At 39.1% G+C, this 24,361-nt stretch overlaps 3 protein-coding genes across 12 annotated transcripts; all 3 read left to right on the plus strand.

Moving 5' to 3' along the window:
* Nucleotides 1-581: 581 nt before the first annotated feature.
* Nucleotides 582-14,026, plus strand: LOC116843138 (ATP-citrate synthase). Of its 7 annotated transcripts, none has more exons than XM_032813266.1 (12): nt 582-846; nt 1,077-1,238; nt 8,612-8,966; nt 9,253-9,446; nt 9,534-9,844; nt 9,951-10,269; nt 10,389-10,821; nt 11,013-11,338; nt 11,428-11,947; nt 12,047-12,352; nt 12,467-12,884; nt 12,965-14,026. In XM_032813266.1, the coding sequence occupies exons 3-12, from the start codon at nt 8,625-8,627 to the stop codon at nt 13,054-13,056; spliced, it is 3,261 nt and encodes a 1,086-aa protein (XP_032669157.1). In that variant the 5' UTR covers nt 582-846; nt 1,077-1,238; nt 8,612-8,624; the 3' UTR covers nt 13,057-14,026. The 7 variants fall into 7 exon arrangements, with proteins under 7 accessions (XP_032669157.1, XP_032669158.1, XP_032669160.1 ...); XM_032813267.1 differs by having other exon boundaries at nt 1,094-1,238; XM_032813269.1 differs by having other exon boundaries at nt 1,117-1,238.
* Nucleotides 13,822-16,876, plus strand: LOC116843139 (solute carrier family 35 member F6). Of its 3 annotated transcripts, none has more exons than XM_032813275.1 (8): nt 13,822-13,923; nt 14,621-14,726; nt 15,173-15,320; nt 15,392-15,742; nt 15,808-15,892; nt 16,011-16,169; nt 16,248-16,402; nt 16,491-16,876. In XM_032813275.1, exons 2-8 carry the CDS (start codon nt 14,650-14,652, stop codon nt 16,692-16,694), a joined length of 1,179 nt encoding a protein of 392 aa, XP_032669166.1. In that variant the 5' UTR covers nt 13,822-13,923; nt 14,621-14,649; the 3' UTR covers nt 16,695-16,876. The 3 variants fall into 3 exon arrangements, with proteins under 3 accessions (XP_032669166.1, XP_032669164.1, XP_032669165.1); XM_032813274.1 differs by lacking the exon at nt 13,822-13,923 and adding an exon at nt 14,340-14,358; XM_032813273.1 differs by lacking the exon at nt 13,822-13,923 and having other exon boundaries at nt 14,246-14,726.
* Nucleotides 16,877-19,357: 2,481 nt separating this feature from the next.
* LOC116843169 (CCR4-NOT transcription complex subunit 3) lies at nt 19,358-24,321 on the plus strand. 2 transcript variants are annotated; one of them, XM_032813344.1, is made up of 9 exons: nt 19,358-19,776; nt 20,455-20,687; nt 20,784-20,939; nt 21,104-21,283; nt 21,378-21,671; nt 21,754-21,967; nt 22,214-22,848; nt 23,020-23,229; nt 23,391-24,321. In XM_032813344.1, exons 1-9 carry the CDS (start codon nt 19,752-19,754, stop codon nt 23,487-23,489), a joined length of 2,046 nt encoding a protein of 681 aa, XP_032669235.1. In that variant the 5' UTR covers nt 19,358-19,751; the 3' UTR covers nt 23,490-24,321. The 2 variants fall into 2 exon arrangements, with proteins under 2 accessions (XP_032669235.1, XP_032669234.1); XM_032813343.1 differs by having other exon boundaries at nt 19,359-19,776; nt 21,754-22,009.
* Nucleotides 24,322-24,361: the final 40 nt, after the last annotated feature.

A 24,361-nucleotide genomic window follows, 5' to 3' on the forward strand; every position in this document is an offset into this window, starting at 1 on the left:
TCATTGGGTGCTTTCCAATTTCTTAACACAGCTTGACACACACGTATACAAAACCAATTTATCGATCAAATATTATCTAAAATATCTTGTAAGATAATATACAAAATAAATTGGTTTTGTGTAACAAAATGTATGCAACTAGAAAGCACCCTATAGCTTTTCACTAATAGCATGTTCGACTAGCTCTGAGTTAACCCACTCTGGATTGTTCAGCCTACGTTTATTGGTCGAACAAGTACTTATAAGTTTTATGATTGGCTAGTAGAGACTTATGACGTCATTAATAGCTCTCGGAGCGATTTACCTAGGGCCAGTCGAACACGCTATAAATATGATATATTTTCGAGAATCAGCATCCAGCAAGCAAATCAGTACGAAAACAAGCTCGTATGCCATTAGCTTTATTTAAATGTTAAAAATATAAAAAAAGAATAAAAAAGGAAAGCAAACTCGTTTTTAAACAGTTATTTGTTAAAAATAATCCGACGATATGCAACATCTACTGCCTTGAATCCCTAGTCACTGGGTATTTTCAATACACGCATCCTGTCTACATATTCGTGCATCATGACTGTCGATTATTCCCAGAACAAGGTCGTTCGACGCGACGTCATTTGTGACAGTAGAGTTTTTTTAAAACAGACGCTTCGATATGAAAAATGTGCCGGTTTCTCTCTCAACTTTTCTATTTCTTTCATTGATTCACGATGATTGTCTTTGTTTCCAGGATCAATATCAGTGATGTGTATTCTAGCTCCGACAAACAAGCGTTTTTTTCCCTACATTACGCACACAACTGCTGCTGCTCATGTAACGACGATTGTCACATGGATAGACAGCTGATGTGTAAGTAGAAGAGCAAAACGCTTGCACGTCGGGGCTCGAATGCACACTGGTCAGCATATAATGACGATTTTGCCTTAATTTACTTCTCGATTAAGCTTTCGAAAAGCCGAAACGTTTTCGGTGTTATATTTCACTCCGATATTGTGGCAATGCACACAAAACGCTGATTACGTTCCGACATCCACTGCCAGTGTACTAAAAGTCTATAGTATACGTAACATGAACTATAGATTTTTAGTACTGGCAGTGAATATTGAAACGTAAGCGCAGCCGCGAGAGGAGAATTTCAAGTAATCTTTTCATGGCGGTGCGAGCGAGTGGATGTACCTTGGAGCTGTCTAAAACTTGTCAAAGTTTCACCGTTACGAAGTCAACCGCGTCGTTTGTAGTGTGTAAGTAAAATATCAATGAAAATGATTGATCGGCCATCAAGGATAACACTCTAGTCGATTACAACGGCGGATGTACACGACACTAATTAACCTCTTTGATGTTTGCTACCAATGAGTACGCTACTATCCTTTCACCGCGCGCTGTTGACGTTTCGCGAGTCGTTCGAGTACAATCACTTGGCCTTGTTCTTTCTCTCTTCTTTTTCCTTTTATTCCGGAATCTATGACGGAACCTATGACGGAATCTCCGAATAAATCCGCATACGAACAGTAGCACGGGGGGCAGCCGAATACTCCACAATATATATTTTCTTAGACGAGAGGCAGAGCCTTTAACGCGTTTGTCCTGCTACATGATCATTGCGATATTCGTAAGTGTATTACGGCGGAAAACGACCATCTCTTTGAGCATTGTATCCTGTGTACAGTAAAACGCGTAACTTTGCAACATGTGCCTTCACGATTTGCGGCTAATCTCACTGTGCTCGCAGGAAAAGAAAAATGCAGTGTTGACATCTGAAGTGATGTGATTCTCTGTTTGAAGTGATAAGATCAAAGATAGGATCAACATCCGTCTCCTTTCGCATACTTTCTCTCTTTCTCAACCTCACCCATTATATAGAAGCGACAAAACGTACGTCGACATACACACACATACGATTCATGTCAAAAAGTTTCCGCAATTCTTCGACAACAGGAACGAGTTAATATCGAGAAACACTAATTCTATCGAATGTATAATCTAGGAAACGTCTTGCTTATCATTTTAATGTGCTTATCGTTTATTTGCAATGCTAATCATTTACGCAACTATCGCGTGCAATCATGCACGCTTCACTATTTTAACAGCGTAGAAACACGCGCACCAAAAAAGAGACCTTAAGTTTCACTCGGTTTCTTATCGCTTACAGATAGATAGTATTCGAAGGTCGCTCCGTGAAATCTACTACATTCTATATTTAGAATTTTGTAAATTCCTTACATTATATATACGCGCATCTTTCTTTACAAAGGAATAATAATTACTAAGAATAAATACTAAGATTCTATTTAACGCCCATTGTGTCTTTTTGTTTCGCCGCGATTTTCCATTTATTATGTTTATTACGTATAACACGTAACGAACTTGTGTGTGCCTGCTGATGACGTAGCCGATGACGAAAAGAACCTGTATGAGAAATCATGCGTATGCGTTGTATGATAATTCGTTCGGTAAAACTATACTGTGACACAAGATACGAACAATGTTTAATGCATCGTATTATCGATACATTAAATTTCAATGAGTATATATTTATGTTCAATCTTCAGCGGCGAGTCTATGTTCTCCTTCTGTCCCTCCTTCCTTTCTTCTCTTTCTACCTACCTACTTCCTACTTCTACTTACCTACCTATCTACCTCTCTCCCTCTCCAATTTAAAATTACACGTTACAAGAAAAAAAACAAACTTTACAGATTTACAAATGATGAAATAATTATATATAATTTATTACCATTCAGCTATACATAAACAATAGCCAAGAAGGGGACTTGGTTTACAAAAGCAGCTAATTAACATTCCAGAACATCCATTCTTCCATCCATTTTCCATTCTTTAATATAACTACCTCACATCCTTATCTCATCCACAAATTTACTTCTATGCTCTTATTTCTAATTTCTAAAACTCTCTTCCATTATTCCTTTATTACCTTATTACTATTGCTCTCATCCCTATTACTAGTATCACTCTTTTATTACTAAATTCCTTATTTTATTATTATTATTATTATTATTATTATATATTTACATTTCCGCCATAAAACTTCCCCCTATCTTTCTATCTTTCTTTTTCTCCTCTATCCTTCTCCTATTCTTTCCCTTTCCCCCTTTCTTTTTCTCTTTCTTTTTCCTTAATCCTACTCTCCCTTTCCTTCCATATTCTTTTTAAAACTTTCCCCTTAGTTTCATCGATCTCATCATTCCATATCCTTTCTTTTCCCCTACCTTCCAGTCTATCCATCTTCACAAACCATCTCTTTCCCACCTCACACGTATACATATAATGTTTCATCTCATCTTGCTCCCTACCACACATTAAGCATATTCTCTCTTCCTCTTCTAGCCAATACTTATTTTTTAACTCTAAATTACCACACCTTAGCTTAATAAGCGCCCTCACCTCTTCCCCCGCCTTTGTCCCCATCCTCATCAAACTGCTCTTTTCTAAATACTTATGTCCCTCCCCTATTTTCCTTATCTCTTTATATCTTTCATTATATTTAGCCTCCCTTATCTTATTCTCTATCCAATGTTTTTGCACATCTCTTTCTCTTTTCATTATCTCTCCTTCCATATCCCAACCTCCTTTCATTCCTTCTTTAACTCTTTCTAAACCCCAACTATTCCTATTATAATATCTTTCCCTTTCCTTCCCATATAAATCTTTCCACCCACTTTCCTCCTTCTCTCCCCAACACTTTTTTATTAATCTCTCTTTGCTACTGTTCCTGATCTTTTCTTCATATCTTTTCGCCCTTATACCCCACCCTATTTTCAGTTTTTCCATCCCTAGCTCATACATAATAATATACCTCAGTGTGCAAAAATCCAATCTAAATATCCATCTTACGTAGTCCATCATGACTCTTTCTAATTTCTCCTTTTCCTCCCATCCCCATACTTCTACTCCGTACGTCATCACACTTTGTATCAAATATCTAAATAATGTCCATCTCCTTATAAAATCATCTCTACATATTCTTTCTCCCAAACCCCACACCTTATTCAAAGCTACCCTACCTTTCTTATACAAATCATTTATATGCGCCTTATAATTCCCTGCCTGATTAAAAGTGAATCCTAAGTACTTAAACTTCTTTACCTCTTCTATATGTCTATCTTTCCATTTCCATTTTTCCTTTCCATCCCTACTTTTCCTATTAAACACCACAATTTTCGTTTTATCCGTAGACAACTCTAGATTTCTTTCCTTTAGAAATTTCTTTAACGTGTCCATCATATCTATCATCGCTACTCTGTTCTTTGCTAGCAGCACTATGTCATCCGCATACGCAATATTCCATATTCTATCTTTACCTAATTCTATTCCCCCTATACCTCTCTTCTCTAACATCTTATCTAAGTCCGCAATATATATACTAAATAATAACGGGCTCAACGCACACCCTTGCCTTACTCCTTTTTTAGTCCAGAAACTGTCCGTGAATCCATTCCTTGTTTTCACCGTCATCTTTGTCTCTTCATATATCCTCTTCAACCTTTCTATCATCCTTTGATTTAATCCTTTGCTTTCCATTATTTTCCATAACTTCTCTCTATTAACATTGTCAAAGGCTGCTTTAATGTCCACAAACAAAGCATATAACCTCTCCTTTCCTCTTCCCTCTCCTTTCCTTTGTACCAAATGATTCAACACAAAAATATTATCTATCGTCGATCTTCCTTTCCTAAAACCCGCTTGACTCTCTGGCAGTATCCTTTTCTCTTCCACCTCCTTCTCTAGTCTTTTCCTTAATACTTCAGCGTATATCTTATATGCAGTACACAACAGCGATATCCCTCTATAATTTCTCACATCCTCTATATCTCCTTTCTTATATAACGGCATCACAATGCTTGTCCTTCAATCCTTTGGTATGTCCCCTTCCTCCCATATCTGCCTCATCAATTCCACTAGACTTTTCTTCACCCCTTCCCCTGCATACATCCATGCCTCCATGGGAACTCCATCCTTTCCATATGCCTTCCTCTTTTTCATTTTCCTCACCGCATCCCCTATTTCCCTTTCCTCCAATTCATCTTCTTTTCCTTCTTGCCTTTCCCTCTTCTTCAACCCTTCCTCCTTTTCCTCTTCACCATCTAACAACCCTTTAAAATAGCTTCTCCATTCCCCCTCTCCAATTTTATTCTCCAACTCTCTTCTCTTTTTCCTCTTCCTATTTATATATCTCCATATTTCCATTTCTTTTCTCAACATCCTCAGTTCGTCCTCTTCTTTCCTCCTTCTCTCCCTCTGCTTCCTCTCTTGCATTTCTTTCATCCTCTTCTTCTCCTTTATATACTGCTCCCTCCCTATTTTCCCGTTCCTCCACTTTTTATAACACCTCTTTACCTCTCTCTTCATTCTTTTACATTCATTATCCCACCAATCCTTCTCCCCCAATTTCCTCCTTCTTATTTTCACCTTTTTGCTCACCATCGCTCCTAGTATCTTCTCCTTAATTCCTTCCCATTTCTTCTCCACTGTATTTTGACCTTCTTCCCACACGAAGTCCTCTGTTTCCTCCTTATATTTCTCCCTATCCTCTTCTTCCCATCTTATAAATTCCTTCTCCCCTCCTCCTTCCTTGTTCTCTTCCTCTCTTCTTTCAGTTGATCTTCCTTCTTCATCCTCTTCCTCTATTCTTAATTCTAGTGGCATATGATCCGACTCTATTCTACCTCCAATTACAAAGTCTTTTGTCTTACAATACATTTCCTCACTTACAATTGTATAATCTATCACTGTATTACCTCTGGCGCCCACATATATAAACTCCCCTTCCCAATCCCCTTTATAATCTCCATTTAATACATACCATCCTTTTTCCAGCACCCATTCTATTAATCTCCTCCCATCCTTTCCTATATTTTTGTCTTCTGTTGTCTATTACTTCTTCTACCTTCTCCTTCCCTCTCCACTTCATTATTCTTTAACTCTTCTATCCTAATATTATAAAATCCCCTCCTATTATTATTTTCCCATTTTTTCTATCCTCCACCATCCTATTCAAGCTCTCTTCTAACCTTTTCCATCCTTCCTTATTGTATATGGATATAACTACTAACGCATCTCCTTTCTCCTTTATTTCTGACAATTATACCCTCCTCCCTTTTTTTAATTAACTTCCCTTCCTTCTCCCCCCAACCTTTCTTTATTCCTATAATCATCCCTCCCATCGCCCTACCTTTCTTTTTCTCTCTCACTGCCTTACTATATTCCCACTGATGTGACACTGGTAGCCTTTCTCTTATCCTTTCCCACCCTTTTTCATCCACCTATGTCTCCATTAAGCTCACAAAATCATGCTTCCCTATATACTCCCAAAATTCCCTGTCCTTATTACCAATTCCTGCACAGTTCCAAAACATAACCTTCCTTTCCTTTCCATCTCCTTCCTCTTTTGCCCTGTCTTTATCTTCTCCTTTATCACTCCTCCCCTCCTTTTTCCTTTTCTCATCTCTTATCTCCTCTCCTTCTTGGCTTGTTAAAAATCCTCCTTTTCTTGCCTTCCCTCTCCTCTCTTCCCCCTTATCCCCTCCCCTATTTTCTCTCCCCTTCCCTCTCTCTCGACCATCTCCTCCCAGTTCATCCATTTCTCATTAATCCTTACCTAACCAAATCCTACCTTTACCTCCATACCTTTCCTTCTCTTCTCTCTTGCCCAGACTCCTATTCTTTCTTGTCTTTTCTTATCTTCCTATCTTGAGCTTAAATCATGCTCAATGAATACATTCCCACCTCTCAATTTACTTTTCTTTCCCATTATTTCTCTTTTCTTTTCTTCATTTTCCATTTTTGCTAAATATATCCTCCACTCCACCTACCACTCATTACTTTACACTCTACATCTAATTTTTCTTTCAAAAATTTTTCTATTTCCTCTCTACTCTCTTTTCCTTCTTCTCTTCTCCCCCATCCCTTTATAGCTATGTTACATCTTCTTTCTTCCCTATCCTTATCTACTACTATTCTTTTTAACTTCTCTACCTCTCTCCCACTAAATCCATCAGAGCTTCTCGTTACACTTGAGCCTCCATATCTACTGCTCACTCTACTACCACTATATCTGCTTCCTCTTTCCTCTGCTCCCTTCCCTACCTCCTCTCCCTCGCTATCCTTTCCCCCATCCCAATGCCACCCCTTATCCAACCTTTCTGTTAAATTCTCTATTTTATCTTCTATCTCCTCCCTCCATGCATCCCACCTCTTCTCCCACAGCTCTCTATACTCCATCCTTTCCTCTTGTAATTTCTTAATTTCTTTTTTAACCTATTCATTCATCATTATCCTTTCTTCCTGTAATTTCTTTAAATCCTTCTTTACCTGCTCTCCCACTTCCTTCTTAACCTGTACCATTGCCTCCCTCTTCCACATCTCCATTTGATCACTTTCCTTTCCTTCTATTTCTTTATCCTCCTTACTCGTTTCTTTAAACACCATTCTTTTTCCATTTCCTTTCTCCTCTGACCTTCCTCTATTTTTCCTCTCACCCCCTTCCCCCCACCACTTCTTACTCCTGCAGCCATAACCTCCAAAACTCCCAACCTTTATCTTGCCTCAAACTTCATTTCTCCTCCACACCACTTATCACCTCCACTTACCCACCCACAATACTGCTTTCCCTACCTAATTTCCTTTTCTTTACCTTACCAGCTATCCTTCTATATTATTTACGCACGCACTTATCTAACTCTTATCCTACGCACATTCGCTCTCATGCACGCCACCTAACCAAGTCCCAATGATGAAATAATTAATATTATTCATAAATAATGTTTTTATGTGAAAATTTGCTTAAATACATTTTTGTGAGCAATGATGTATTCTCGAATTATGTATGTGGAACGTACGTAGGTACGTGAGATAGACGGGGAGAGAGAGAAAGAGTGGGGGAGAATGTGCGGCATAAAAAGATAATTAAAAAATCGTAAAATCATACGATATCTCGCGATATCGTAAGACGTGGTGCTACATATTATCGCGGTATTATATTGAAAGCTCAGTTGATAACCGGATGAAACGAGAGAAAGAACGTTAACGTCTCATTGAACACACGTATTGAATTTAACACAGATTTACAGTATGTAACACTATATATTACAAATAATAAATAATTTGTCTCGTAAAAATTCTATATAAGTCCAGTTGCGAAAATATTGTCAAGAGGTTGATAATCATCTATTTGAATTATTCTACATGATTTATCTACTTGAATTATAACACATTTTTAATTACTACTTGAATTGTAAACAAATTTCAACGAGATGTGGAGTATGGATTCATGTGTGTGCGTGTGTTGCGACATTCTATCGAGACTTGTAATGGATTGAAATCTTCCATATGTAATATTCTGTGTTTCTTAGTCCATTCAACGATATGTAGAAAAAAGTGATCTAACAAGTCATTGATCTAAGATGCATAACATGATATATAGTTGCATAATATTATGCAAAAAATAACAGGAACAAAGTAAATCAATAATTTGTGCGTAATGAAAAATGAGGATGTTGCGATACTAGGGAATTAAGAGTAAAATTATTGGAACCAACAGTTTTGTTTCTCATCCAGCAATACAAGTCTGATATTTATTTATTCCTTTGTTGACAGGCATTTGGAAAAGATGGCAGCAAAGGCGATTCGAGAGGCAACTGGAAAAGACTTAATCAATCGCAAACTTCCTCCTGGAACAAAAGCAGCAAAATGCAGATTTGCATCTATTACGGAAAATACAAATTGGACCGATATCGCCAACGAACATCCCTGGCTCAAGATAGAAAAATTGGTCGTTAAACCGGATCAATTGATTAAGCGCAGGGGAAAACTCGGATTGATCAAGGTGAATGCAGATTTATCTACAGTGCAGGAGTGGATTGGACAACACATGAACAAGGACCAACGTGTTGGCAAGGCGACTGGAAAATTAAAAACATTTATAATCGAGCCGTTCATACCGCATAAACCGGTAAGATTTCTGTATATTATTGTTTTTTATATATATAAACATACATATATGTATACATATATATTTTTTAAGTTACCTTTTTCGTTCTATCTTCTTCCTTTTATCATATATTTGTAAAAACCAACGTATTCTTAAATTGAAGGAAACTGAAAAGAAGAGAACATTGTCAGTTAATTAATAAGTTAAGAAATTGAGAAAGCAGTACAACATTCTTTTTACAAAAATATTTAATAACGCGCGATTATGTGTATGATTATAACGCGCATCATATATGTTTGCATTGCAGGAAGAAGAAGCTTACATCTGTATCTATTCTCATCGTAGAGCCGATACAATATTATTTCATCACCAAGGAGGCATTGACATCGGGGATGTAGATGCTAAGGCTTTGAAATTAGACATACCGGTTGGTGGCGAGCTACCCGATCGATCCACATTGATCGATAAGCTTCTTACAAATGTGATGGATGACAAAAAAGTGTAATGACATTTAGTCATCGTAGATGTTTTGTTATATGCTTTCGTTTAGTTATCTCCTCTTTTTACCTGTTTTCTTTTTAATTACAGGATGATTGCCGAATTCGTAGAATCTCTCTATAAGCTTTACGTTAATTTATATTTTACATATTTGGAGATTAATCCGCTGGTGGTAACAGATACCGCAATTTATATACTCGATCTCGCGGCCAAGTTGGATACTACGGCGGATTTCGTATGTAGACCCGACTGGGGGGAAATCGACTATCCACCGCCGTTTGGGAGAGACGCTTACCCGGAGGAAGCTTATATTGCTGATTTGGATGCCAAATCCGGCGCCAGTCTGAAGTTGACGATCCTCAATCCAAACGGTCGTATATGGACGATGGTTGCTGGTGGTGGTAAGTAGACACATAGTAAGACGCAGATAAAGAATGATTTTCATCTTGATATTTTTAACGGCATCCGCTTTTGTAGCTGAATAACGTTTTAGATGGAATTTTACAGGTGCATCCGTGATATATTCGGATACAATTTGTGACTTGGGTGCAGCCGATGAGTTGGCCAATTATGGCGAGTACTCTGGCGCACCTAGCGAGCAACAGACTTACGAATACGCAAAAACGATATTGAGTCTAATGACAAAAGAGAAGCGCACCGATGGGAAAGTGCTCATTGTAGGAGGAGGAATCGCCAACTTTACCAATGTAGCTGCGACATTCAAAGGCATCGTCAAGGCCCTTCAGGAATACCAGCCCAAATTGGTGGAGTACAATATAAAAATTTTTGTAAGAAGAGCCGGACCTAATTATCAAGAGGGTTTAAGGTATAACCAGAAGAAAGAATCTGAGAAAGAATCATCTTTGTAAAATATCTGCAAAGTATATATATACATATATATGTAGTACGGAAAGAGAAAATATTATAAAATTATGTATCCAACAGGATAATACGGGAAGTTGGTAGACGCCTAGGGATTCCCGTTCACGTGTTCGGCCCCGAGACACACATGACGGCCATATGCGCTATGGCACTAGGGAAGAAACCAATTCCCGATCCAGAAGCTCAAGAATTCTCAACCGCCAACTTTTTATTACCTTCGGGCCAAGATATCGGACCGTTGTCTTCGTCGTCCAAGAGTAATTCACATTCGCCGTTGGAGCAGCCTAAACTGAAGACCGTCGAAGTGGATTCGGCCGGCGACAGACAACTTTTTAACGATAAGACGAAATCAATCATTTGGGGTATGCAAACGAGAGCTGTACAGAGTATGTTGGATTTTGACTTTGTTTGCCGAAGATCCGAACCGTCCGTCGCCGCTGTCGTTTATCCTTTTACCGGCGATCACAAACAGAAGTTTTATTGGGGTCACAAAGAGGTGGGTTTTTCTAATGGAGAACATAGTGGGGAATATAATAATATATGTGAGAAGGAGAGAAAAGGTCGACACCTCGTAAAACTTTCGTCGACAATAATATATGTTACAATATTGAAATATTATAGAATATTGATTCTCAAAGTGGCCCACACAATATAGCAGTAAAATGTTCTGTCTTCTTTTATAAATAGGTTCTCATTCCTGTTTACAAACAAATGAAAGATGCTATGGCCAAGCATAAGGACGCTGATGTAATGGTCACGTTCGCCTCTCTAAGATCCGCTTACGAAAGCACCATGGAAACGCTGCAATTTCCCCAAATCAGAACGATTGCTATAATCGCGGAAGGTATACCCGAAAATATGACCAGAAAACTGATTTTAACAGCGCAACAAAAGAATGTGACCATCGTCGGGCCGGCGACTGTGGGAGGTGTGAAGCCAGGTTGTTTCAAGATCGGCAACACCGGCGGGATGATGGACAATATCCTTCATAGCAAATTGTACAGGCCCGGCAGGTACATAGTGTCGTGTGAAGACGTAAAAAAAAAAATGTAAAATATGCAAAGGACTAACGCGCAGAACTAACGAGGAATATCATTTTCAGTGTCGCCTATGTTTCTCGATCCGGTGGCATGTCGAACGAGTTGAATAACATAATCTCAAAAGCTTCCAACGGCGTACTGGAGGGTGTCGCTATCGGTGGGGACCGTTATCCGGGAACCACCTTTATGGATCATATAATGCGATATCAAAACGATCCGGACGCGAAGCTGATAGTACTGCTCGGAGAAGTCGGTGGCGTCGAGGAGTATGAAGTTTGCGAAGCACTGAAAACTGGCTGGATCACCAAGCCATTGGTAGCTTGGTGCATCGGCACTTGTGCCAGTATGTTCAGTTCCGAAGTACAATTTGGCCACGCTGGCTCCATCGCGCACACCAATCTCGAGACGGCTTCCGCGAAGAACGCGGCGTTGAAGGCTGCCGGCGCGCACGTACCGGACAGCTTTGACAATCTCGGTGATCTCATACAAACCGTTTACGAGCAGCTGGTCAAGGATGGCACGATAGTGCCGGAACCCGAAGTTCCACCGCCGACAGTGCCGATGGATTACAACTGGGCTAGAGTAAGTTCTTCAACATATCTTTCTCGTTCATTAGCTCTTGTTTGTCGTGCTGAACCAAGTTTAGCACAAGCGAAACGACTAATATATCGATATCAACAGGAGCTTGGTTTGATACGTAAGCCAGCGTCATTTATGACGTCGATTTGCGACGAACGCGGACAGGAATTATTGTACGCCGGTATGCCAGTGACGGAAGTACTGAAGCAGAACGTGGGCATCGGTGGCGTCGTCTCGCTTCTCTGGTTTCAGCGCTGCTTGCCACCAACTTATTGCAAGTTCCTCGAAATGTCGCTCATGTTAACGGCTGATCACGGCCCAGCTGTTTCCGGAGCTCACAATACCATCGTTTGCGCGCGTGCAGGCAAAGATTTGGTTAGTTCTCTCGTCTCGGGATTGCTCACCATCGTAAGTAAACTCTCTAATAACGGAAGCTATTATTATTGCGTGCGCGAGCTGATGTGCGACTCGCATGTCTCCATGATTATGCTTATTGTCAGAAAATGCTTGTTGTGAACGCAGGGCGATCGTTTCGGCGGTGCCTTGGACGGCGCGGCTCGCATGTTCTCCGAGGCATACGACGCCGGTCTACATCCGCAAGAGTTCGTAAATAATACACGTAAGAAGGGCAGGTTAATCATGGGCATCGGCCACCGTGTAAAGTCCATCAATAATCCGGACATGCGTGTCAAGCTCATCAAGGAGTATGTGTTGGAGAATTTCCCGGCGAAACCTCTGGTCGAATACGCATTGGAAGTTGAGAAAATCACGACCAGCAAGAAACCAAATCTAATTCTCAATGTGGATGGTATTATAGCCTGTGCTTTCGTCGATATGCTGCGAAATAGTGGTACCTTTACGAGAGAAGAAGCACAGGAATATATTGAGATAGGTGCCATAAATAGCTTGTTTGTTCTTGGTCGAAGCATCGGATTTATTGGTAAGCACGCAGAGCTGCATTTACATATATTATTACGTCACATTGACTTTTTTCTATTTCTCTCTCTCTCTCTCTTTTAGGTCACTATATGGATCAGAAGAGATTAAAACAAGGTCTTTACCGTCATCCATGGGACGATATTTCTTACGTGTTACCCGAGCAATATAATTAAAGATAAACGCGCGCGAGCGAAGAAACAGTGACATTGATATTGTCGATATATTGTCAATCTTGTACACACGGCGCCATTGATGCCATTCCCTGGATCGAGAGTCTCGCACGACTTTCGACCTTTATACATAATGCTTGAGATTGAAAATCACACAAATAACTTTGGTCACAATAGTAGAGTTATACAATGGCTTTAATTGTAATGATTTTAACCTTATTTGTACACGCGTGAGATCGAAGATTGTATAACCATCAATCTAGGCTATATCGCTGGGGAAACTCATGTCGTTGAGCGTATATACTCGCGCAATGCACGTACTAGTGGACAAAGTCCGCTGTACTTTCATTTCTCAGAGAAGATATTTATGTATCAATATGATATTTTAACCAATGTAATAATCGGGAAGTATTATTAGAGGGAGTTTCATAAATCGGACGATTGCAAAGATATTTTCAACGATTTTCCAATATATCGTGTAAACTGATCGCGTAAATTTGAAACAATTCTACTTGAAAAGGCTATCAAACACATTCCATAGCGTGCATTTTTGCTGGATTAGCAGAAAGTAGCGGATGGCGATCGTCTGATATTTGCTTGGAAACTAATCACAGACAATTTTTTTTTTTAATTAAAACTCGGTGGTTAAGTTTGGTAGAAACGTATCACAATGTTATTTTGTGCACAACTCTGAAATACAACTTGCAAAGAGAAAGTAGACCCTTTGCTACATATTAAAAAAGAATATATAATATTTATGAGAACGTTGCTCTCTCTAAAGTTTCTTTCTCTCTCTCGTGTTTAGCAACACCGTGTATCTACATACATTGCACACTTGCCATACGTGTGTTTCTAGAAAAGTGAAAATTGGTAAGATACACTTGTTACATGTCACTACAAGCTCATGTGAGCGCAATCTCAGACTCTCAAAAATGAAGCACTGCAAGTGGAAATAAAAGTATCAAAATTGTAATGTTGTGTCGAACTCAAAATTTTTATAGGTTGGGTTCAAATTCATATGCTTGAATCATTAACCTAGCTGTACTATCCTTTCAACTAGATCATTAGTTGTTTCTTTCAGCAAAATAAAAAAAAAAATCCGTTCTTTTTCATTCATAACGACAGTCAATGAGCCGACAATGATAAAATGATAGTGTGAGAATCGATTATAAAATGCACATTTCTCCGCGACTGTCATGGTGTAATGCGTTCGCTCGCCATTGACATAAATGACACGATTGGAGAGATGTTTGCGATACTCAAGATATCATGAGCATTCCTCGCGTTCGTCTCATCATCGGCTGTGTATGTCACATAAACAGAAACTTGTTATGATACGCGCAAAAAAAAAGCTGCTTTTTGTAGCTGAACTGGTGCACACTTTCTGAGGTTAAAAAGAACCAGGTATATAACTGACTTGATGTAAAAAAAGAGAGAGAAAGAGAGAATTGATGCAAGCTAGTGCAGTCAGATGAGCTACAAAGAACAGACCAAAGATCGCTTTCACTGCAGTATTGCCGAGGACTAATTGAGAGATAAGCTCTCGAGTGTTTATTATATTTCGCAGCTATCTCCTATTAGTCATTATCCGTAACAATGGCGTGGACGAACTATCAATGTGTATTAGCTATACTACAAGTGGTCACAGGCTCATTTAATACCCTATCAGTTAAGTAAGTGCAATTATTATTAGTCTAAAGGAAAAAAAAGAAACAGATTCGGCAGAGAAAAATTAACGAGTCGCGATTATCAGTTTGGTAAATTTTTAGAATACGGCCCTCTCGCCACGAATTCCGATGAAATTACGTTCGTTTTTTGATGCGTAAAACTAAACTAGAAGAATTCACAATTGTTGGACAATTGTTGGACAATGAAGCAAGAGTGACTAATTGTCAAAAAGCGAGATTTCTTGAGGTTAGAAAATCTGTCACATGCATAGTGTATACAGTCGCTTAAGCATGCGCGTTAATAGAAGTCGCGCGCGATACTTGAAATTTGCGCAATTATGCAGACGAGTATGAAATTTTCATCGGAGTCTGTAGCGGGTTATGTTTTAAACATTTACCACATCGCACAAACAGTTTCGCAAATGCTGGAATTTCACCTGAAATTGATTTAGATTCGCAGACCAACAAAAAGTGCTTGACGAAAATGGACAACCTAGACTCTTCAATCATCCTTTCATGCAATCGTCGTTTATGTTCTTTGGAGAATTTCTATGTTTTTTAGCGTTCAAGTTTCTTTATTATTACTACAATCGACGAAGTGTAGGTATTTCACTTGCCCCTTTTATTGAAAGAGCCATACTGTACTGCATACTGTATTGATTTGTTCACAGGATGGTTCTGCGGATAATAATGTGCTCACTAAGGGTACGAGAGTTTTCAATCCCTTCATCTTACTAATACCTGCTATGTGTGACATGTTTGCAACATCCATAATGTACATTGGTCTGAATATGACTTATGCAAGCAGCTTCCAAATGTTGCGTGGAGCAGTGATTATCTTCACCGGAATATTTTCTGTTGCGTTTCTTCATAGGAGATTAGGAGCATGGGAATGGACGGGTATCGTTTTTATCATAGGAGGTTTAGCATGTGTCGGTGTCAGCGATATGTTAGTAACGGGCACCACCGTTACAGATACGAACTCTATACTTACTGGAGACTTGCTCATTATATTTGCTCAGGTATTTCATCCTACTACAATGCCCTACTAGCAATTAGTCTGTTTTAATCGTACATAACAATGCAGGTGATAACAGCTGCTCAGATGGTTGTGGAGGAAAAATATGTAGGAGGACTGGACATACCTGCACTACAAGCTGTTGGATGGGAAGGTTAGTAAATTTTAGACTTGAATTAAGATTTTTGCTTCCAATCTACACACTTAAATTTTAAGGAATGTACAATTCTGCAAGAGGTGTGATCCTATGTACATATTCCTTTCTCTTACAGGCATCTTTGGTTTTATTGGTATATGTCTTCTCATGATTCCTCTCAATTACATTAAGGTGCCACCACCATTCTCAGACAATTCACGTAACACACTCGAGGCTAGCGTGGAAGCTCTCATCCAAATTGGAAATAGTAGCTATTTATTGATAGCTGTCATCGGTTAGGCTATTCTCCTTTCTCAACTAGTTGCATGATTAACATCTCTTCGCTCTTGTCACGCTAGATTTTATATTACAGGCATAGCATTCAGTATCGCTTTCTTTAATTTTGCCGGTATTAGCGTTACCAAGGAAATAAGTGCTACAACGAGAATGATATTGGACAGTGTTCGTACATTCATAATCTGGGCTTTTTCTTTAGCAGTTGGATGGCAAGTTTTCCATTACTTGCAGGTACAACACTGAGAAAAGTTTTCAACAATATACAGAGAAAAAAGTAATTATTTGTTATATCTTATAAAATTGTGATTTCTCCCTACAGGTTATTGGCTTCATAGTTCTCTTGATTGGTATGGCGTGCTACAACAACATTGGCATTCTGCAATTATTCAGACTACTTCGTAGTCGTTTGGGTCGTTTTAATATGTTACCTGGAAACAAAAATCGTATTATTAATAACGACGGTATTATTTATGCCACCGGTATTGTTAATACCGCCGCAGATGATGTGCAAGAGACAATATGAGAAATTGTTGACTACTGTACACTGCAACCATTCTTAAAAAAAAAAAAAAAACTTTGATTTTTTATAAACAGACAATCCTAAGAATTCATTGTATCCTTTTCTTTTTGTTATATAGCTAACGTTTTTTATGTAAAATGGTCATTGTAAATATGCTATTAGACAAGATATCTGTTTAAATTTCATATACATTTATTTTATTTGTATGCACGAACTATATACAAAATTAACAATGAGATATGTACATACATATATATACACACACACATATACATCTTCATTTTAATCGAAATAGAGTTATCACACACAGGACATGCACTAATGAAAAAACATTGTGCAAAATGTTTAATTCAACTGCACCAAGTTATAATAACGTCATCACGTTGATACAATGTTACAGTGACCTTTTTCTCGTTAGGGTCACGATACGTTCAATATAAAATTCATACGCGATGCACTTTTGCGAAATCTGCAATCTTTCTCTAATGTATGTACATCAGGATCTATCAGACACATCTATATAATAACACATATCTTATAAATATCTATACTATATCTATGAATATACACACACACCACACATTTTTTAACGATATGAAAAAACGAAATAAAAATATCGCTGAGAGTACGTCTTCTGCTATCAGTTTTATTTTGTGTTCAATTATATAGGTCTGTTTTTCTCCTCTGATAACTCCGTCATCGTACTTTTAGCTTTTTTCGATAATATTTATGGTTGTTTGAGATATTTTCCTTTTCTAATATCCTCTTTTCTTTTTCTGATTATTTGGACTCAGATTTATCTTTATTATCCATTCATCCAAGGTACCGAGATACACGTCCTAAATAAATCAGGATGCCTACGAAGATCGTTCTACATTAGTTGCCGGCCGCAAGCAGACGCAATTCTTATTGCGACAGCCAATCAGAAGCATCAATAGTGCTATTGACGCTTCTGATTGGCTGTCGCAACAAGAGTTGTAATTGACTTGCAACTAATGTAAAACGATCTTTATGGACTTCTTCCAATGACGTATATACATAGACCAAATATTCTGTCCGCAAAGTGAAGCCGGAAGTTGGCAGTTTAAAACAGAGTGAGAAAGTTGATTTGCCCCTAGTGCTTTCTCACTTTATATTATTGACTATCAAGAAGGAGGATTCGTTTAACACTGCAAATATTTTAAAACGTTAAATAAAGCAATGTGATTGATCCATTCGGCGCTCTGAACCATTTACAGCACTAAATAGAACTATTTACAGAACTAAACCTTATCCAAGAACTGTATCCAGTCATAGCAATCTAACTTTTATCATGTGACAGTAGAATGAGAACAGGATAAGAGCAATTACTGTGATTATACACAGTATAAAATATTATAAATATCAATTTTATATCGAGATAAGTAAAATATACGGTTTTATTCTAATTCTATACTGCATTATATATAGCACTTGACAGCGGCCATATTCTTTCTATACGATAGAATAAGAAAGCACTAAGGGCAAATCAACTTTCTCACTCTGTTTTAAACTGCCAACTTCCGGCTTCACTCGCTACTAGGGATGTAAAAAGAATCGATGTTTAGAAAACGATGTTCGCTCATTGAGGATAGTATTACATGTAAAGAAAATATTAGGGTCTCTAGAAATTCTCTATCGACAGCCAATCGGTGCACGACTTTCTACATATAATACCGTCCTCAATGAGTGAACATCGATTCTTTTTACCCATCCCTACTCGCTGCTATAGCAGAAATATAGGAATGCTTGTCTATATATATACCATGTATGAAACAATGGGTGCGTTTAGGAGACACAGCGGTTACACAACGGTTGAATAATTAATCAACGTAATTGGTCTAAAGTTAGGGATCTAACAGTAAGGACCAATAATCACTGACCGCTCACTGATCAGCTATGTTTTCTGAACGCAGCCAATGTTTGAACAATGGCTTGGTTTACATCGTGCACTTGATACGCGTACTAAATAATAACTTTCTATTAGATAATCTTAATATTGACGATATATATAAACAATCGTATATTAAGTTGGTATAATACTCATCAACAAAACGTATTGTATTAATTGAATGCGTCGCCGTTGATATGTATTGTTGATATTAAGATTATCTAATAGAAAATTACTATTTAGTATGTGCATCAAGTGCACGATGTAAACCAAGCCATTGTTCATTATCGGCTGCGTTCCGACATGCGACAGCAACATACGGCGTATTATATTCCAGGCCTTAGGCTGATATTACATGTGTCGTACGACAAGCTTTTCGGATACGTTCATTGATTGACGAACAGAAAACCTAGAAATACTCTATTCGCCAACCAATAAACGTATCCGAAAAGCTTGTCGTACGACGCATGTAATATCAGCCTTAAAGATTCAAGCATGGTTGTGGACAAGAGGTTAGATAAAACATATCAGATAAAGGATTTTCCCTGTATCCGGAGGAAGCAAACTTGAAAGTATGTGAATATCTCTATTTTTTACAATAGAGAAAAAAGTTCGCTTGCTAGCAAAAGACACAAAGTCGTCTCATTGGCTAGATATCATCCGCAAATCATCTTTAGATGATATTTAGCCAATGAAACGACTTTGTGTCTCTTGTTGGAAAGCAATCTATACTTGTTCAGTGGTGTATACGCATTCAATCTTGCACTCCCTAGGATAGAATGTGTGCGAATGCGTCGATGCGTACTAACTATCTCGCTTCTCGTATCTCATATATATCGCTTGTTGATGCTATTCGTTTTTCGTGAATCCATCACAAACGTCAAAAGCGGTCTCGTTGTACTATTCACGTTGGAATATAGCATTTTGCTCAGCACGCGTCGTAGGAACACTACGGAGAGGTTCAGACAGGATTAACTCATTCACGGACAGTCGGACGTTGTCATTTCAAAACGGAAGCCATCTTGTGGCTGAGCCTCCCATATTATACGGGAATAATAGTCCACTGACTATTTGTTCCGATAAATTTCTCCGCACCTTTTCTAATACGTCTAGACTATGCATGAACCATTTTATCACGTGTTCACATAGCCATGGCTGCGACGAGAAAGTTGCAAGGTAAGAGGAAAGTGTTTCCAACATGTTTACATTCACATCAGAAATTCACTTTACGCACCGCATCACGCTACAATCGTGCAACTCGAATCGCCTCTCTCGTCTACCTTTGCTCTCGCCGCTGATGGTAACAATGTCGCGAGCAAAAGCGCGCAATTTGCACGTATGCTACGCATACAACGCGCCAAATCGCACGACAATCCAGCATCGGTATACCGTCGTTACTGCGGATCTCGAAGCGATTTAACATTTGCAGCATAAGCATTTGTGCCTGCTCGCTTCATCCCGCTTGTTTCAAGCAACCGCGATCATTGTTGTTCGAGATACCTCCTCTTAGAATACAGCGGATTTTTTATATATCGCCATAACCTTTAAACACATAAGATTCACGTCTAGCCTTAAGTCATTGGAAGTCGCAAGGTTCATTCATAAGGTCGAGTTAAGGTAGCCATATCTAGCGACATTTCAGCTGTAGCAATGTAATTGTCGGGAGAATTATAAGGCCAGCTATTGATTGTCAGCATCTAGTTTACTCAATCGCTTCTATGTGTTGTTGCGCTTCCACGTATGGGGAATTCTTTGTTATTGGAGTATCTCTTGTCTAATAAAACAGTTGATTGAGGGATTAAAGAGAGCAATGGAGTGAACGATATAAAAACTTACTATGCCTTGTTGTTTCAGGTGAAATAGATCGGTGCCTTAAAAAAGTAACAGAGGGTGTGGAGACCTTTGAAGATATCTGGCAGAAAGTTCATAATGCCACTAACAGCAATCAGAAAGAAAAATACGAGGCTGACCTTAAAAAGGAAATCAAGAAACTTCAAAGGTTACGCGATCAGATCAAAAGCTGGATCGCGTCGGGTGAGATCAAGGATAAGAGCACGCTTCTCGACTATAGGAAACTAATCGAGACTGTGAGTATACTTGCGAGTTGTAACGCACGTGCGCTACATACATCAGGTATTACCATAAATTCTTGCATAGTAAATGTTGTACAAATTTTTGCACAGCAAATGGAAAGATTCAAAGTCGTGGAGAGGGAAACAAAAACAAAGGCTTATTCAAAAGAAGGCTTGGGCGCGGCGCAAAAACTAGATCCAGCCCAGAAGGAGAGAGAAGAAGTCAGTAATTGGCTGGCCAATTCTATAGATTCTCTTAATCTACAGGTATCCATTGTTAAATTACCACCACCAGATAGACAGATAGAGGCAAGACAGAATGCGTTATGGACACATTGGCTAGAAAGCGCGAATAGCCATAACGTTTCTTTACCTGTACGCATGTGCACGGTGACACAGTCGCGTAACTTTTGTTCGTTCTTGATGTACAGCTGGATACATTCGAATCGGAAATAGAGTCGTTATTGGCGGGGAAGAAAAAAAGGTTAGACAAAGATAAACAAGATAGGATGGACGAGTTGAAGGCGAAACTCGATAAACACCGCTATCATATCCGTAAATTGGAAACATTGTTACGTATGCTCGACAATATGTCTGTCGAAGTCAACACAGTAAGTGCTTACGAATGAGCGTTTCGAGTGTATAATGTAGCGCGCGCCGTCCGATTTTCCATTCAAACGAGATTTTCTGTGAAATTGCGGACAGATTAAGAGGATAAAAGAGGACGTTGAATATTATATTGAATCTTCGCAAGAACCAGATTTCGAAGAAAACGAATATATTTATGACGATATTATCGGCCTTGATGAAGTTGAGTTATCCGGGGTTGGCATCCCTTCATCAGCAACGACGGATAGTAACAACAGCAACGAGACCGGGGGTACGCCAACTTCAACCAATTCCTGTACTTCGCCTTCCGCTATACCATCGCCGCCGTTGAGCTCTACGCTACATAATCATTCGAGCGACAGTTCTACGGAGAATGACAAGAAAACAAAGGTATGCGCCGCCCTAGCGAAACTCCGGTATGGATACTCGACGAATATATTATCTCAGCAATGTCTCCGCATCTTTTTTTCAGCCTGTGAAACCGACAGCTGTCAGGCCGTTACTGAATACGCAAGCGAGCATTCCAACCACGGGAAGCACTGCCACCATCAAATCGAACATGTTACCGAGCAGCACTCCGAGTAAAACCATTCCCATGACACCTAGCCATAGCTCGCCTAGTTCTACGAGCAATCACATCGCCACGACTAACGCCGGCAATTTTGCCACCGTAGCTGCCTCGCACAGTAATTCGCAAGCCATTCATTCTACCTCTAATAAAACATCCAGTAAGACTTTTGTATTCTGTCTTTTTCTCTACTCTGTTTTTTCATATCTCTTTCTCTCGCACGCGTTTTACTCGCGAACAATTTTATTCGGCATTCCGCAGAGTCGCGTAACGGATATTGTCGTTCAAAATTGATTCTCGCATTCGTGCAATCACGCACCTTCGATACCCTATGCCATAAACACATCTTTTGCAATGTTTACAGGTCATAACAGCGAAAATGGTATTTTGTCGTCATCGTCATCGTCGTCTACGTCCAACGTTACGACCAATGTGCCACAAACAGTCGCGCAGCAGCACAATAATAATCCGCCGCCGCCGCCGCCGCCGACACAGACGACGCATGTACTGCACAGCCAGCAAAGTCAAAATCATAATAGCGAAACGGAGATCGTTACGCCGGTACCACCATCCTCTTCGCCGCAGTCGTCCGTTAGCAGTAGATCCTCACCGCTGCCCGCGAATTCCTGCTCGCCAGCACCGTCCACTGCCAATGGTCTCATCCCTAAACTTCCCGACGGCATGTCCTCCCTAAAATCCATCGCCCAACAAGTCATTGTCCGAGCAGGTCTGGAGATGCCACCCTCCGAGCCGAATCGAAACATTTTCGATAGTGCCAAGACGAACAGCAATAACAACAACAATGCTACATCGGAAGCAAACATTCCTCCCTTGCTCGGTGTCGCGCCTCTCGGGCCTGTACCTCTACAAAAAGAACACCAGTTACAGTTTCAAATGATGGAAGCTGCCTACTATCACATGCCGCATCCATCCGACTCCGAAAGATTACGTTCGTACTTGCCGAGAAATACATGTGCAACTCCACCTTATTACCAGCAGGTACGCCACGCACCTTTCACCATATTTTCTATCTTTTCTATTAATCGTTATTAACGGCTCGTTCATCTTTTCTCATCGTGTACGCGTCATTTCGGGAGAAGCGCATCGTTAATTCATTTTACATGCGCACACACACTGACCGCTAAAATATAAACCTGTTGACTCGATCAGATCCAGCTTCCACACTCGGATACTGTGGAGTTCTTCCAACGTCTTTCTACGGAAACTTTATTCTTCATATTTTATTATATGGAGGGCTCTAAGGGACAGTATTTGGCAGCAAAAGCACTAAAAAAACAAAGTTGGAGGTTTCATACCAAGTACATGATGTGGTTTCAAAGGCACGAGGAGCCGAAAGTTATCAACGAGGAATTCGAACAGGTAATTGTTTTTTCTACTTTAGAAAAAAAAAGACGAAACAGTCGTAAATTTTAAACGCTCCGCGTAACTAGGTAAGTCGCGAAAATTGTTAAAGATTGTTCTTCGTCGCATATATGTATCTTAATATAAGAATGTACCATAAGAATTATCCCGCTTTTCAGGGAACGTACATCTATTTTGATTACGAGAAATGGGGACAGAGGAAAAAAGAAGGCTTTACTTTTGAGTACAAGTACTTAGAAGACAGAGACCTGAATTAACAGTTCCGTCGCTCGTTTTGTCTTCGGAATACGCCGTTCCTGTACCGGTATTGTGTACCCAAAGGAGAAATTTCGCGGAATATGTTTCTGTTCCTTGGTAATGGGATATGTAAGAAGGAGAAAAATTAAATCACGAGGAACAAACTCGTGAATACAATGCAATGAAGGCATTTCATTATATTTTGACGCCGCGACGATACAACAATCTTTTAATCGATCTTTTCCTCGAAAGTAAACTGCGAGATAGATCACATAAAAAGAACGAAAAGAAACGGACTAACGACGAGACAAAGAGCTAGATCAGTCCGCAGGAAGTAAAATGCTAATAATTATTATTATAAATGATTACAATATGTATATGTATGTATGTATATATATATATATATATATATATATATATATATATATATATACGTGTGTGTATGTGTGTGTACACGCGTATACACACATATATATACATATATATATACGCGCGCGCGAAAACGAAAACAGGACGAGTGAAACAGAATGAAAGGTAAAAAGTACTAGAGAACATTTGGAGTTATACAGTGTGCTGTATGTGATAACGAAAAGAGGACTTTAAGGCGGAAGAATAGGAGAGAAGGGAGGTAATTGCACTAGTTGGCGACTGATTCTGTAATACCAGTACAAAAATGCGTGCGGCCCACCCGCCGTCTGCTAAGGTGGAGGGCGCTCATGCTATGGTACATCTTAATGTTAGATTATAAGTAGCCTTTTTGTATAAAGTGTATCGAGGTATAAAACTCTTAAATTCAATTACTGTACAGAATGTGTAGAAATAGTGAATAATAATACTATGGAATATATTTTACCTCTCATTTAAATGAAACCTAAGTTGTTTCGATTTTTGT

Source organism: Odontomachus brunneus, unplaced genomic scaffold, assembly GCF_010583005.1.
Source record: "Odontomachus brunneus isolate Ranch 3 - 2012 unplaced genomic scaffold, Obru_v1 Obru_scaffold_030, whole genome shotgun sequence".
Classification (NCBI taxonomy): Eukaryota; Metazoa; Arthropoda; class Insecta; order Hymenoptera; family Formicidae; genus Odontomachus; species Odontomachus brunneus.

Bases quoted from the DNA above. Each gene is read 5' to 3' on its own strand.
- LOC116843138 (XM_032813265.1), top strand. The intron at 9,447-9,533 runs GTAATGACATTT...TTTTAATTACAG, and splicing joins GTGATGGATGACAAAAAAGT to GATGATTGCCGAATTCGTAG. The intron at 10,822-11,012 runs GTGGGTTTTTCT...TTTTATAAATAG, and splicing joins TTTATTGGGGTCACAAAGAG to GTTCTCATTCCTGTTTACAA.
- LOC116843139 (XM_032813275.1), top strand. From the start codon at position 14,650: ATGGCGTGGACGAACTATCAATGTGTATTAGCTATACTACAAGTGGTC. The intron at 14,727-15,172 runs GTAAGTGCAATT...AAATTGATTTAG, and splicing joins TTTAATACCCTATCAGTTAA to ATTCGCAGACCAACAAAAAG. The intron at 15,321-15,391 runs GTAGGTATTTCA...ATTTGTTCACAG, and splicing joins ATTACTACAATCGACGAAGT to GATGGTTCTGCGGATAATAA.
- LOC116843169 (XM_032813343.1), top strand. From the start codon at position 19,752: ATGGCTGCGACGAGAAAGTTGCAAG. The intron at 21,672-21,753 runs GTATGCGCCGCC...TCTTTTTTTCAG, and splicing joins AGAATGACAAGAAAACAAAG to CCTGTGAAACCGACAGCTGT. The intron at 22,849-23,019 runs GTACGCCACGCA...TGACTCGATCAG, and splicing joins CTCCACCTTATTACCAGCAG to ATCCAGCTTCCACACTCGGA.